The following is a 16,228-nucleotide window of genomic DNA, read 5'->3' as shown; positions in this document are numbered from 1 at the left end:
ATGGTTGAAGTCCTAAATTTCAACAGTAACCACCCCAAAACCCACAAACGGAGTTGCGTAAAAACACTGTTCAAATGAGCCACGACATACTGCAGCAACCCAGAACTTCGCCAAACCAAAGAAGAATACCTCTACCAAGTGTCCAGAGACAACGGATACCCGAACAGCTGGGTCCGACGATGCCTGTCACACAAACAACAACAGGAAGATACAGTACACCCCGACACACTTGTCATGTTACCGTACATGAAGAATGTATCTGAACTGACCACAAGACTCCTACATCCATTGGGCATCAGAGTAGCACACAAACCTACACCAACATTACGCCAACTGCTAACAAGAACCAAAGGCCCCTTACCCAATATGGACAGAACCAACGTAATATACAAGATTTCATGCAAGGACAGTGACAAACATCACATTGGACAGACAGGAAGGAAACTGGCTATGAAAATACATGAACACCAACTAGCAACAAAAAACACAAACAATACTCACTCATCTCCATATACGCAGACAAGGAGAACCATCATTCGATTGGGACATTGTCAGGAAACTAGGACAAGCCAAAAAGGGACAAGCATGGGAATTTCTAAAGGCCTGGTTCACCACTAAGAAGGCCATCGATAAACACGTAGAATTAGACCCTATATACACACTGCTGGAAAGAAAGACTGGAAATGAGGTAATCAACTCCAACGGATCCCAAAGTTTAAATAACAAATGGGAAAACACAACAACACTTGATCGGAGGTTACACTGATGATGTTACCCAGCAGGATAATGAAATGTCTGCAAACTAATGAACTAGCTCAGTGAGCAAACCAACCACAACAATTCAGTCTGTGACTGATCTTGTAAATTTCCCTGGATGAAATTTGACCATGCATAGCTTAGTTAGGGTTAATTTCCCTTCTCCTTCAGAAGTTGGCTTGATAGAGAACACAATGTCAATTCACAGCTTGAAATTTTCTGAGTGGTTAATTTTAATGAATGAAAATCATGGGGCTGTATGCCTGTGAATGCCTCAGATGTGCTCCTCCTGATGATGCAAAAAGCATAAATTTGGCATAAGTTTGTGAACATTAACCATGCACAGCTAATACCAGTTCATCAAGCAAGTAGCATGCACTCTTAGACCTCTAGACCAATGTGCTGTATAGTTAACTGATTGTTCTCCAAACAAAAACTAATTGAATTTAACAAAAAGCAGGTCAACCTGCTCTAAACCAGCATATAAAACATGATCAATTCCTTTAATTGTTTATCAAACAACCTTTTATTTGTCTTTGCACAACTGACATTACTTTTCAAAAACAAATCAAAACAACAGTTGCAAGGGCAGGTTTAGTTCTAATAAATTTATATATAATAATTTAGAGCTTGCTTATAATGGAAATACTTGGGGTTTAGAAGAAACAAACAGTAGGGCATTAATCATTTGTAGAATAAAGTATAGAAGGCTATGAGAGCCATCAGTATATGAAAGGTGCCATTGGAGACTTTGATCATGTGGGGGCTATAGAAAGGATTGATCAGGAATGACTGAGTAGACAGGAGGACTCTGATGTGTTACCCCATTTATCATGATTTTCTTAGTTACTAATTAATGTACTCATTATGGCAGTAATTGTACCACTGATCAGCAGTAACAGGCTGAGATTAGAGGGTGGAATGGGATTGAGGTTCAGCATTTTTGAGTGGGTGGAAGCTGGTGGAGGTGATCAGTGTAATTTAAAGGGTTATACTCAAATATGTAAATGATAAGCTGTATCATTTATGATGTAAGAAACTGCATGATGCAGAACCTCTGAAGAGCGATGCTATTACGTCGATCTGATGCAAAGTCTGGCTGCAGATAATTCATAGAATGTTGAAGCTAAGTAATGTTAAGCGTTCTTAAACGGAGCTGAGACTCAAGTCATCTCCCTTAAGCAGCACAGAGCATTGAACCTTTTCAGGATTATCACTACAGTAACAGAAGCAGGAACTTCCTTACACCTGTAAATCAATCCGGGCACTGACTGGGATACAGTAGGAGACACTGCAACACAGCAGGACTATGTAGCACTGCTATGACCTCATCCTTCAAAAAAGAGCATGTTCAGTTCAGTTTACGATCCAAAGATATCAAGATTTTCAATCTTCATTCAATATGAACTTGGCATAGGGGGATCAAAAATTGATTATCAAGCCTGATTTCCGATTACACGATCTGCTGTGCATGCTTTTAAATGTTAAGTCAGATTGATAGACATCCTTGGAGTTCCAACTCTTCATTGACAATAAGCAAATAATTGATATAATTTAACTTTATTTCATGGCATTTCACTTTTTTTTTAATTTAACCACCTGGAAACAGCCCAGTATTTTTAAACAGTTGTTTATGAGATGTGGGCTTTGGAAGTGGTGGTACTCCCATGTATATGCTGCCGTTAACCTTGTACTTTGATTATCTTTACTTACTTATATTTACGAGGATTTATTTTTCTGCCAAATCATTTCCCTTCTTCACTTTCGCACGAGGCATGAGCTCTTTTTGGATATGATTCTGAGTCATCATAAGTACCTAATTTAGTTGTTAATCTAGATAGCAGAAAATGGTTGGAAAGGAGGGGAATGACAGGCGGGCTGCTAGAGATAGGGAGTGGGGTCTGAGGGTCCCTTATGCTGTTAAGTAACGTGAGGTGGTTGAGTGTGAGGAGGGCAGTGTTTGAGAAGGGTCAGGGATTACGGTTTAATGAATGGTGATACCACTGATAATAGGTGAAGGGAATGACTGGTGGGCCGGCTGAGGGTGTGAGAGAGGGACTGAGCAGTCTGAATGGATATTTGAATAAGTGAGTGAACTAGGTGAGTGAGTTGGCGAACTGAACAGGTGACTAAGCAACTGGAGGGCTGTGTCAGTTGCTGACTGAGTGACTAAAAGAGTTTAGTGGGCAGGTGGGTAGCTGAATGAATAGGGAGGGCTCAACGGATGGAATAAGGATTGGACTTATTCAGTTGGTGAGTGAGTGACTTCAGGGTGAGTGCTGGGAGTGTGAATGAGTGAATGGGACTGGACCTCCTACATACTCACCTTACCCTACTTCCTCCTGCAACATCCTTTTCCTGTCCTCCCCATCCTCCTGCCAAATTGCAATATCCTATCCACAAAGAACGTGACAGACAAGGCAAACCCATGATGAAAGCCAACCCACTTCTAGTCTCTCTTTTCAGGTGATTTCCACTGAGTCCATCTCAGAGTGTACACCATCAGAGGCAACTAAGGTCATTGCTGGTTAAACACAACTCATTAGTTTCTTCCGGGTCCTCACTCCCTTCCCTGGTGATCAGAGCTTAGGGCCTCATCTTTTTCTGAGTCTTGCTCTGTTTCTTAACTGAAAAGGTGAAAAAAATATTTTATTAGTTAGCTCTGCTGCATGACATTTGTTAATGGTCATGTTAATGAATTATTTGTTTAAATGATTAATTTATCTCTTTAGATTTTTATCTGAAATTCGTGTTTACTGGTGTGTTAAACATCATCATTCTGAAATTTGCCCACCAATTCCCCAAGTAAGTTACAAATTCAAACGTTTTCCTATCTTCTGCAAGTGAAATTGCTGGACAACCCTAATTAAATACTTAATTGGTCAATGTGCTTGTTAAGAAGAAAGGTCCATTTTACTTTTATGGATAAGGTCAATTGGATGATCTATTCAATACTGTCTCCCCATTCTGTAGCACACAAAACCAAGTATTTGTGGATATTTTCTCTGTTGGAGATACACCTCTGGATTAGGTAGGATGGCACTGTGGCTTAGTGATTAGCATTGCTACCTCATAGCACCAGGAACCAGGGTTCAATTCCAGCCTCAGTCAACTGTCTGTGTAGAGATTGCATGTTCTCCCTGTATCTGTGAGGGTTTCCTTCAGGTGCTCTGGTTTCCTCCCACAGTCCAAAGACATGTGGGTTAGGTGGATTGACCACGGTAAGTTGCCCCATAGTGTCTAGGGATGTGCAGGCTAGGTGGATTAGTGTTGGGAAATGCAGGGATAGGTTGGGGGCTATGGATGGTTCTGGGGTGGATACTCTTTGGAGGGTTGTTGTGAACTTGATGGGCCAAATGGGCTGCTTCCACAATGCATCAATTCTATGATGCCTGAAGCCAGGCCCCCGGCTTATAGAAATTGCCATTACCACTTTCAACAAAAGATATGTTTTCTTGTTATTCTCATTAACCAAAGATTCTTAAGTCAACTAACGCTTATTAACATGAGCTCCATTGTTACAAATGCCTTGCCAGCCAGTAAAGGAAGCTTTTAAACTTGTAACAAGTGCATTGTATCTCCTACAATTTGTAGTAATGAGGGTTTATAAGAATGAGTGCAGTGGAAAGATCTTGTCCATTGAATTATTGAACGTGCTAGTTACTCGAGACATTGCACTTCATTTGCCAGGCTGTGCTAGGCCAATAGTCAGATGGGTCCAGTGTTGAGTAGAATGGGACAGAATCTGAATTTGAACTATTTGCCCAGTTGCTTTCCCATAAAATGGTTCATAGCTTGCTGGGAATCTAAGAAAAAGAATTAAATTACCCACAGGAATCAGTCTCCATTAGATACAGACATGTTATACTAAGCTAATCCATGTTTTCATGTTGAACACTGCTTATCATCATAGAATCCCTACAGTGTGGAAACAGGCCCTTCAGCCCAACAAGTCCACACTGACCCTTGGAGTTTCCCACCCAGACCCATCCCCCAATTACCCACCTAATGTACACATCCCTGAACACTATGGACAATTGAACATGGCCAATCCACCAAGCCTGCACATCATTGGATTGTGGGAGGAAACCGGAGCACTAAGAGGAAACCCATGCAGACATGGGGAGAATGTGCAAGCTCCACACAGGCAATCGTCTGAGAGTGGAATCAAACCCAGGTCCCTGGCACTGTGAGGCTGCAGTGCTAACCACTGAGCCACCATAAGTACAAGGAGCACTGTGTGCAATCTTTGCTTGCTTCCATTTCCTTAAATGCATTTCAGGCGCTTCAGAGAATAAAAGCCTGAGCGATTGAATATGGTAGATTACACTCAACAAGCTGAACTAGCAACACTTGAATGTAAGGGGAGATTTTAAAAACAGAAATGGGAAACAATCAATTAACAGTGTTTGCAGTGATGAAGAATATGATGCTGTTTTATGAGAAGAAGTTATTAAGGCTTCATTTTAACACTATGTTTTTGATAATGTGATGAATCCTTCTTTAGTAGGTACAGGACACTAACAGATACCAAAGACATGAAATAATCAAAGGACTAAGAGAGCAGAGGAAATAAGCACAGTAACTATCACTAGAAAAAAATGTACAAGGGGAATTTATAGGACTGAAGGCCAACAAATCCCCTGGACCTGATAGGTTTCATGCTGGAGTGTTAAAGGAAGTAATTACAGAGATAGTGAATTCACAGGCAGTAATCTTCCAAGAATCCTTTGATTCTGGAAAAGTCCCAAAGGATTGGAAAATGTCCAACGTAACACCCTTATTCAAAAGGATGGGAGACAGGTAACTATAGGCCACTTAGCTTAACATCTGTCATTCAGAAAATGCTCATGTAGAATACATAATATAATTAAGCCGAGTTAGCATAGCTTTGTGGAGGGGAAATCATGCCTGACACATTTACTAGAATCCCTCGAGGAAGTGACAAGCAGAATAAATAAAGGATATTCAATAAGGTATCACATGTAAGGCTACTTAATAAGATGAGTCCATAGTTTTGGAGAAAGTGTATTGGCAGAGGATTGGCTAATTAATAGAAGACAGCGTTGGAATAAAGGGGGCATTTTCAGGATGGTAATCTGTAACCAGTGAAGTGTAGCAGGAGTCAGTGCTGGGGCCACAATTATTTACAGTATTTGTTAATAACTGAGATGAGACAAGTGAATACATTACAGTCAAGTTTAACAATAGGTAGGGAGGCAAAAAGTGAGAATGGCAAAAAGAGTCTGCAGAAGGGTATAGAAAGGTTAAGTGAATGGGCAAAAATTTGGCAGATGGAATATAATGTGGGGAAATATGAAATTATGCACTTTGGTAGGGAGAAAAGAGGAGCTGAATATTATTTAAATGGGAAAAAAACTGCAGAAATCTGCAGCACAGAGGGGTTCTCATGCAACAATCACAAAACAAGTAAGGAAGTGCAGTGAGTAAAAGGGAAGGTAAACTCACTGCTGGCTTTCATTTCAAAAAGAATGGAGTACAAAAATAGTATAAAATTATACAAGGCACTAGTTAGACCAAATCTGGTATAATGCAAACAGTTTTGATTTCCTTATGTAAGGAAAGATATACTGGTACTGGAAGCAATCCAGAGAAGGTTCACTGGATTGATCAGGGAAAAGATGGATTTTCTTATGAGGAGATGTTGAGTAGGCTGTGCTTGTACTCACGGGTTTAGAAGAATGAGAGGGAACCTTTTTGGAACGTAGAATATTCTTAGGAGGCCTGACATGGTAGATGCCGAGAGGCTGTTTTCCCTTGTGGAAGAGTCTAGCACCAGAGGGTAAAATCATAACGTGTGAAATCACCCATTTAAGACAGAGATGAGAAGGATTTATTTTATCTCTCTCAGACGGTAGTGAATCTAGAATTCTTTACCACAGAGGGCTGTAGAGGAGGATGGATTGTTGTGTATATTCAAGGCATTGGTAGATACAATTTTAGTCAGTAGAGAATCCAGTGTTATGACAATAAGTCAGGAAAGTGGAGTTTAAGAACATCAGGTCAGCCATAATCTCATTGTCTGGTGAGCTATTCTCTTAGTAAGTCCACTGAATCTTGCACTTTGTCTAAGTAAAAAGAAAGGTTTCTGATCCTGAGCCAGATTGTATCATGAATTTATTCATCAGGTCTAGGATTGTAATGATAGATTTTGAATGAGTAAAAATTTTGTTCATTGAATCTTAGTCTGAAGCCATTAGTGGTCTCAGGTTCAACAATGGCAATTGGATGTACCTAGAAAACAACTAATTGAGTTTGTGGTATTAGTTGGTTAGTGTGGTCAGAGTGGGAATTGCTTTGGATGATTGCAATAAGCAGATTCCACAGCATTTTGACAATTGCATTGATTCAATTAACTTAGGCAAGGTGGGGTGAATCAATGGGAAGAGCTGTATGTAGATAAGTGGCACTTCCCTCTTATACTGTCATTCTCCTAGTTAGGAGGTGGGCTTGATTCCTTTTCTTGACCCACTCCTCCAATTTTAATTTAAAAAGGAAGATGACCTTGCCGATTATGTGTACATTAGACTGTATATTGTTCAGTACCAGAAACAACTCAAACAAATTCCTTAAAATAGCAAATAATTTGTTTTTTGCAAAATAAATATTGCTCAAATAAAGGATATGTATTCCACCAAGCCTGGAGAAAAAAGAAAGGAATATCACTACAGAATGTTATCTTTGACCAGGTAACAGTTAAATTCAGAAAAGATACTAGTCATTGAAGTCTCTTCTTGGATCAGTCATGCTGGTTGAATTCTCTTTATTGAAGACAAAAATTTAGATTGCTATTGCTTCTTTTAAAACCCTCCACCTATGATAATGAGATCTTCCAATGAGTTTTCAATATGCAAATGTAGGTAAAAAGCATTCCAGAGAAAAAGAGGGAAAGAGAGAGACAGACAGACAGACAGAGAGAGCAAAGATATTTCCCCATGTGTGAAGTTCTCTCTGACTGTGTTCAAAACAGCATTTTTATCACTCACAAACTGGGTCTTGTGACCTCTTTCAGAAATGTTATAGAATTGGTGTCTCCATTCAATCATTTTGTTCTTTACAAATACAACATTTTTGCTGCTGTAGCCAGTGTCCTTTGCTCTGTATATCACACATATGTATATCCAGTCAATGATATTATAAATTGATGTTTTAGATAATGAATCTCCATAACAAACTCAAATTTCTGACCTGAAATCTTCCAGGTGAGGCAAAATGGACAAGCGTTATAGTTCAGTATGACTTAGTACTCTGTTTGCCATTCACTGTTCCACCAATAGCATGTAAATATTAATATCCTAGTCCTTAGTCATTACTCAGTCACTGTCCCCTTTCACTGTCCTCAATTTTGTACAGCAGTCGTTGATGGTTACTCAAGGAAGTATGCTCCAATCTACGTATATAACAAATCTGAAGTTATCCTTGCAAGTTGTCCCGTTTTCCTCAACACATTCTTCCTAAAGTACAAGTAAATCAAACTAAAGTGTACAACAGCCCCTTCTTTTGATTGTAACACCTACGTCGTCTGTCAATTCCACATTCTGGTTGGTCAATAGCCTGTTAATGTATAAAGGTATTATCAGCATCAATAGATTGTTGAATGAGGTTTAAGAATTGCATTTCCGAAAGGATTTGGGTGCTGACACAGATTTAATGGAACTGGAGCAATTGGGTTTTAGGTGATAGTTACAGCTTGCCATTAGGAGTTCAGGGATCAAGGTAGCCACTAAATCTGAGTTAACACACAGATATTTTTAATCAGCCAGTTCAAATGCATTAGGACACACATCTGGAGGAGGTGGGCCTTGAACCAAAACCTTCTACCTCAGAGATAGGGACACTGCCACTGTGCCACAAGAGCTCTCTGAGTAAACATACGCCATTGTGTAGTCTAATTGCATCATCTATCTTTTGGTTAACGTAGTCATATCTGTGTCTCTATTTGAACAATTTCATATCAGCTTCCAGTTTTTTTTATTTTTAACATTCACTTCAAAGTCATGTTGGTTTCTAGAATATGAAACTTGGTCCATTTCTAACGAGTTGTCAATTTACAAACTGTCTTTGCAGTGCAGTCATTTGACCTGTAAAGTCAGCTGTCTTATAATTAAACATGTTCTCGCTGAAGGACTGGTCGCACCACTGAATTCATCATAATGAAGCGCTGAAAAATGCAGAACTAGTGTCTTTAGGATGGAATTGACAAGGTGTAATGTGCTGTGCAAGTAGGCTGAAGGGCTGAAAGAGAGCTTTTGATCCACTCTTTATTATTGTGAATCTTTTTCTTTTTTCATTAGATTTACTTGAGATTTCTCGACTACGAGATGGAGAATTCAAATGAGTGTAAGCGCAATTTTGTGGCAATATATGATGGAAGCAATGCAGTGGAGGATCTTAAAGCCAAATTCTGCAGCACCGTAGCCAATGATTTGATGCTTCGCACAGGGTTGGGCGTCATTCGCATGTGGGCTGATGAGGGAAGTCGGAGCAGTCACTTCCAGATGCTTTTCACATCCTTTCAAGAACGTATGTACTATTTGGATTCTTTCTAATTTTTTAAAATTGCACGACCAGGCCATACTGTACATGGTTAACAAAGGTTTCCTACATCAGCAAGAGACTTCAGAAGAATCCTCTAAAGAGTAATGTCATGTATGTTTGGCATTCTGATCATGCAGAAAAAATCTGAAGTAACAAAATAATTGTAGCATTCAGCACAAAACACCATTTTGATAGTAACTTTGCCAATATTTTAATTGAATTATTTTTTTCTCAAAGGTTTAACCCTAAGAGGCTGTGTTCAACCAGATATAGTGGCAATAATCCACCTTCGTGGAATTTAACAAGAAATCAAAACCAGTTGTTTTAATTCTACATAAATCATTGGTCAGGCCAGATGAGTGATTTTGGGCTGTTTGCTATCAAAAGACATGATTGTATTGGAGTATTGAATGAAGGGTGTAATTGGCCAGAACTTGCTGGGAAAATGCCACCTGGTTTTAAAGAAAAAATTTGAAAACAACAATTTCTGGTGAGGAAGTGATTACTTTAGAGTTGCAAATTTCTTCAACATTTTTGGCCAATTCTGCCTTTCCATAACAATCTGTTTTTTCTTTTTCAAGGGATGTGGGCATTACTGATAAGGTCAATATTCATTTTCCATCACTAATCACCTTTGAATTGAGTAGCTTCCTCAGCCATTTCAGAGGATTGGTAGAGGCCAACCACATTACAATGGAAGTAGAGTAATATATAGGCCAGACCGAGTAAGGATAGTCAGTTTCCTTCCTGAAAAGACAATATTGAATGAATCGGATTTTCACCATTATTGAGACTGACTTCCAATTCCATATTTTATGTACTAAATTTAACTTGCATCCGCTGCGGTGGTAGGATTTGAACCTAGTATCCTTGCGCATTAATTGACCTGGTTCATTGGATTACTAGTCCAATGACATTACCACTATTATTAGTAGTACTATTATTACCACCACTATTAACACATCATCCCATCACAAAAGTGACAGCTCACCTTCAATCCCCCATAAGTGCCAAGAAATTGCAGTATTTGATCAGTAAATATATATTAAGTTCACTGTAAACTCTGATGGCTGTTACTTGTCAACATAACAGTCTTGAAGAAATGAGTTCATGCAATGCTGCTCAATTTTTCAGTGTTGGAATTGACCAACAGAAACAATTGAACTTCATTCCTGTAAGAAGTAAGTCACTTCTCAAGGTCTCTTGCAATTCTACACTGAAAGAAAAATTCTTCCTTTCTATTTATGTCTCTTTTCTCTCCTTTCTCTCCTCTCTTTCTTTCCAATTTTATTTCTCATCCTTTGTTTTATTTAACTCAAATTTGAGTTATTTTCTGTTTTGTTGTCATTTTGCGTCTAACATTTAGATTAGAAAATAAATTGTTGGTTACATTGTTCACCCTTTCTGATATTCTGTCATCATCTCAGTGTGAATATTTAGAAACATAGAAAATAGGAGCAGGACAAGGCCATGCTGCCCTTCGGGCCTGCTCCGCTATTCAGTATGTTCATGGCTGATTATCTAACTCAGGACTCTGTTGCCTCTTCTGACCAATGCCCTTTGATGTTTTAGCTCTAAGAACAATATCTAATACCTTCTGGAAAACATTTAATGTTTTGCTCTCAAGTGCTTTTGTTCTCAACCTACTCTCTGCTTGAAGAATTTTTTTACTTCTCTCAAATTTAAATGGCGTACCCCATATCCTTAGTCTGTGACCCCTGGTTATGGACTCACCAGTCATCTGGAATGTCCTTTGTGTGTTTACCCTGTATAGTCCTTGTAGGAGTGTTTTTCCCAGCCCAGGATGAAAACTCATGAGACTGGCAGGATTCAGGCAAGTGGAAGATGTTTATTCAAGTAGAAACTGATTTATGCAAGGAGAGGGCCAAAGGATCTTCCCCCAAATCTGGCTTCAGAAGATAGACCAATGACACACCCTCTGCTTTTACAAAGAAATACAGCATTTTTATACTCTTTGTGTTACAGTAATCAAAAACAACGTAGTCATCGTCCTTCCCCTTAATTCAAACACCCAATCCTGTGGGACACCTAATCAGTAATGAGCATTTCCATGGACATCCCCAGGTTCCCATGATCTTAATCTCTAGGCCTTGGGATCTTCCCATGGATCCAATTCATTCGCATTCTAAATGTTTAATGGTTATACTCCTTCAGGTCTTTCTCAGGCTTGCTTATGTGTAAGTACAGCTCAAATTCTGTTACTCATTGTGTTTTGGTGCTGTCTTTTATCACATTCAGTTACTCCTTTTATTTTCCTACTGTCCCAATTACATAATGTAAAATTAAAAAGTCAGTTAGTTTTAACTAATTGCTATAAGGTTAACTTCTTTATAAAGTTAATTATAAGTGTAGTATTATACGACTACTTCTACTGTCACCATTTTGTAATTTAGGCATTGTGATCAATTTATCTTGCTTAGGGCATAAGAGAAGGTGTTTTCTAAGGCTAGTTAATCTTTAGATCTATGCTTAAATTTTTTTAAGGCTTATATTAAATCCTGGTTATCTATTGAGACCAACTTCTATGATTAGAGCATTTTTAGCTAGAAACTATTTTATATTGCTGGTAGCTTCAAAGAGGCAACTATTTACTACAAAATGACTTTAGCTGTTATCCTTGCAGCTGCTTGAGGACCTAATCTGGCAGCTGACATTATTCATTTACTGGGACAATCACCATTTCGTTAATAAAGCTGGAATTGGTCATTTATCTGTCCTAAGCCATCCTTTTATCAGAACTGTCTTGGATAGGAACATACAGTGTTCTTTTACTGACCTTCTAGCAAAGGTACCATTGTATTTCACTGTGTGAGCAGGCTGCTTAGTTTTTTGCTTAGCTTCTGTCTGCCATCTTGTAAGCAGGCATGGGCTACTTAGTGTGGTCAGGTACAAGTCACCTTACATAGCCAGGTACAGGTCACCCCTACAGTCCTGTTTGAGGTTTATAGGTTTCTATGAGATCTCCCCCTCATTCTTCTAAAATCCAATGACTATACTCATAACCGATCCAGTTTCTCTTCATATGCTAGATCCAGTTTCTTTTCATATGTTAGTCCTGCCATTCCAGAAATCAATCTAGGACTGTCAGGGGTAGAGAATATTGCAGTTTTCTTTTAGGTTCTTTGCATGTGATCATGTTTCTTTCTCGTCAGTGTTTCATTGGGCTTTTCACCTAGGCAAAAAGAAAGAAAGAGAGAGACAGAGAAAGAGAGAGACCCTTCTCTAGCCTGTTTCAGTATTGCCATCATAATCCATTTTCCCTGCTTCAGCCACTAAGAACTTTGTGAACTAGAAATTAATTTATACAATTCATCTGCAAAGGAAATTTCATCTCCAACATGTCAAGATTCTCAAAATGGTGCAAATCAAATAAGAGATGAGGATCTTTTCACTTCTCCCAGGGAGTAGTTGACTGGTTTCGTTGCCTATTGGATAGAATTTTAATTTCAGTTCAGGCTGTGTCATCTGAAGTCTTGTGCTGAAAAATGGCAAGTAACATTGGTGCCTCGTAAGTTCTGCCTCTAACAGATTATCACTCTTTGACAGTCAATGGCATTACCGTGACTGAATCCCCCACAATCAACATCCTGGCAGGTTACCATTGACCAGAAACTGAACTTGACCAGCCATATAAACAAGAACAGGTCAGAGGCTAGTAAGTAGCTTACTTCCTGACTCCCAAAGCCTGTCTACAAGAAACAAGTCAGGAGTGTGGTGGCTTGATGGATACAGCTCTAACAGCAGATAAGAAGCTTACCACCATCTAGAACAAAGCAGTTTGCTCAATTGGCACCACTACCATAACTTTCAACATTCTATCCCTTTACCACCGATCTATTGCATTAACTCACCAAGGCTCCCCTGACAGCACCATCCAAACTCTTGACCTCTATCGTCTAGAAGACAAGTGAAGTAGATACATGGGAGCAAGGTCCCATCCAAACCGTCGTCCATCCTGACTCAGAAATATATCGCTGTTCCTTCAGTGTCCCACGGGTCAAAATCCCTTCTGCAGCAGTTCCAGAAGGCAACTTATCTCTATCTTCTCAAGTGCAACTAGTGCTGGATGATAAATGCCAGCGTTATCTACATCCCATGAACAATTAAGAAAAATGTTGTTCTTTTACTGTATGATACTGGCAGGATCACAATGGTCATACAATTCTTTCAATCAAATTTCCCAGTAACTTTTATTTTTCTTTTTACTGAGACAAATTTGCTTTTGGAAGTAGGTTTTGTACAGGGCATTAACCAGACTTTGCCAAGACAACCTATCTTCCTGCTTCGACCAAATTAGTGATGCGATGTTGGCAGTCAGTAGAGCTTGCTCCTTAAAGACATAACCCACCTTTGGCAGTGGGAATAATTTAGTTTTGCTGATGATATATTGGGGCCATGAAGGCGCTTTACACTCCCAAGGCCCCTTCTTTGGGACATGGAAAACCAGCTTCCCATGGATCCCTGGTCAGCCAGAGGAAGCATGCCTCCATTACACTGGTAGCCTTCCCATTAGACCCACGATCCAGGAAAATCACTCCCAATAACAGTTGGAGTATACCACCCTTCTCTATTTTGTGTGCTTCCGGGCCACCATTGGGAAATTTCATGACAGAAAAGGAAACTTAGGAATACACCAGCAATTAACATCGGATGTTACAAAGATAACATACAGACAAGACTGAAGGCTCTGCATCTGAAAGTGTACAGCAATCATGACAAAGTAAACAACTTGACAGCATGCATTAAATAAGACCTAAAAGCCATTATAAAGACATGGTTTCAGGTGAAAAAGATTTTGTTCTGAAAATTGAGGGGTGTATGATATTCAAGAGAATTAGGAAAGTACATTAAAGTGGAGAGGTAGCATTGTTAATCGAAGATGGCATTTTTACAATAGTTAGAGATGATATTGGTTCAGTAAATCAGGCAGTAGGATCAATTTGTGTGGAGATGAAGAATAGTAGGGGAAAGAAATCACCCACGGTAGTTGACTAAAGTCACCTAACAGTAAATACAAATGTGGGACAAAAGAATCCAAAAAGAAATATTGGGTACTCCAGATGAAGGTACAGCAGTAACCATGGTGAGTTTAATCTGCACATAAACTGGAAAAATCAGATCAGCAGCCACAACCTGGGTGAGGAATTCATTGAATTCTTTTGAGATAATTTTTATGACAGCACATTTTGGAACTGATCAGAAAACAGGTTATATTCGACTCAATATCATATAATGTGACAGGATTAATTAATAACCTCAGAATTAAAACACGTTGAGACATAAGTGACCATAATATGATTAAATTTCACATTAGTTTAGAAGAGAGAAGATTGTGTGGAAGACTAGTATTTTGAACGTAATAAGGGTGACAGTGTGGGCATGAAAGCTGAGCTATCTGAAGTGACCTGGAATACTAGGTGAGGGGACACATCAGTAGAGACACAGTGGTAGACATTTAAGGAGATATTAATCAGAATAAGTATATTTTTATTTTAAGAAAAAATCTAATGGAAGGACCAACCTTCTGTGATTAACTAAAGAAGTTAGGGAATTAATCAAACTTGAATGAAAAGCATAAAGTTGAACGGCAGGTCAGACAATTGATCAGAACATAAAGGATGGCAAAGAATGACTAAAAGGTTAATCAAGAGGAAGGAAATAGAATATGACAGCAAGCTAGCTCAGAATGTGAAAAAAAGCAAGACTTTAAACAGATGAAAAGTAAGTAAAGTGAGTGGCAGTCCTCTGGAAGGTGAGAATGGGGAATTAATCATAGATAATAAGGAAATGGCAAATTGATTGAACAAATAATTTTCTTCTGTTGTTACTCTGGAGGATACAAGAAACATCTAAGTAATAATCCTAAATCAGGATATGGAAGAGAGAAGAGGAACTTTGTGAAATTACAATCACAAAGAGATGTGATATTGAGCAAAGTAATAGAGATGCAGGCTGGCCGTCTCTGGGTCCAGATGGATTGCATCCCCAGGGTCTTAACAAAAGTTAGTAGTTGATGCATCAGTGTTAGTTTTCCAAATTTCCCCGTGAAAGGCAGAAAATGGAAAGCTATAGGACAATTAGCTTGACATCTGTTGGGTGAGATAGAATCCCAACAGTGCAGACAGAGGCTTTTCAGCCCATCATCTCTGCACTGACCCTCTGAAGAGCATCCCACCCAAACCCACCTCTCCCCCATTCCCATGACCCTATATTTACATGTTTAATCCACCTAACCTACACATCTTTGCACTATCAGAGGAAACCGGAGCACATCGCGGAAACCCATGCAGAAGCAAGGAGAACATGCAGACTCCACAGACAGTCGCCTGAAGTTAGAATCATGAACCACTGTGCCACCATACCACCCAACATATTCAAGTTGATTATTAAAGTGGTTATACCTACGCACTTAGAAAATCTGAAGGTAATAGGGAAGAATTCACATGTCGTTATCTAAGGGAAATCATGTTTAATCATTTTATTGGAGTTCTTCGAAGGAATAATGTGTGCTGTTGATAAAGGGAAGCCCGTAGATGTATTTGGATTTTCAGAAGGCATTTCATAAGGTGCCACATCAAAGTTTCGGGAAAAATGAAATATCATGGGATAGAGGTTACATATTATCAGGGATAGACGATTTGCTAATTGACAGAAAACAGACTTTGCATAAATGGGTCTTTGTCTGATAGACAGGACGTGAAAGGAGGAAATCTGCATTTGTCGATGCTGATACCTCAACTTTTTATAATTTACATCAATGATTTAGATGAGGAGAACAAAGTCATGGTAACTAAATTCATAGATGAACCATGACAGATACAAAAGTGAAGAAGATGTAAGGAAGTTGTAGATGGATATAAGATAACAAAGTGTAGAGCTGGATGAGTCCTCG

The 16,228-nt window shown here is 39.0% G+C and overlaps 1 protein-coding gene across 1 annotated transcript in view; it reads left to right on the top strand.

Moving 5' to 3' along the window:
* neto1l (neuropilin (NRP) and tolloid (TLL)-like 1, like) overlaps positions 1-16,228 on the top strand; it is a 165,146-nt gene that overhangs the window by 118,433 nt on the left and 30,485 nt on the right. The window contains exon 7 of the mRNA XM_048595751.1: positions 9,072-9,300. Within this exon, the coding sequence (XP_048451708.1) occupies positions 9,072-9,300 (229 nt within the window). The remainder of the gene's footprint in view (positions 1-9,071; positions 9,301-16,228) is intronic.

This window comes from Rhincodon typus, chromosome 4, assembly GCF_021869965.1.
Source record: "Rhincodon typus isolate 14 chromosome 4, sRhiTyp1.1, whole genome shotgun sequence".
NCBI classification, from domain to species: domain Eukaryota; kingdom Metazoa; phylum Chordata; class Chondrichthyes; order Orectolobiformes; family Rhincodontidae; genus Rhincodon; species Rhincodon typus.
This window is presented reverse-complemented; position numbering and strand designations above follow the sequence as displayed.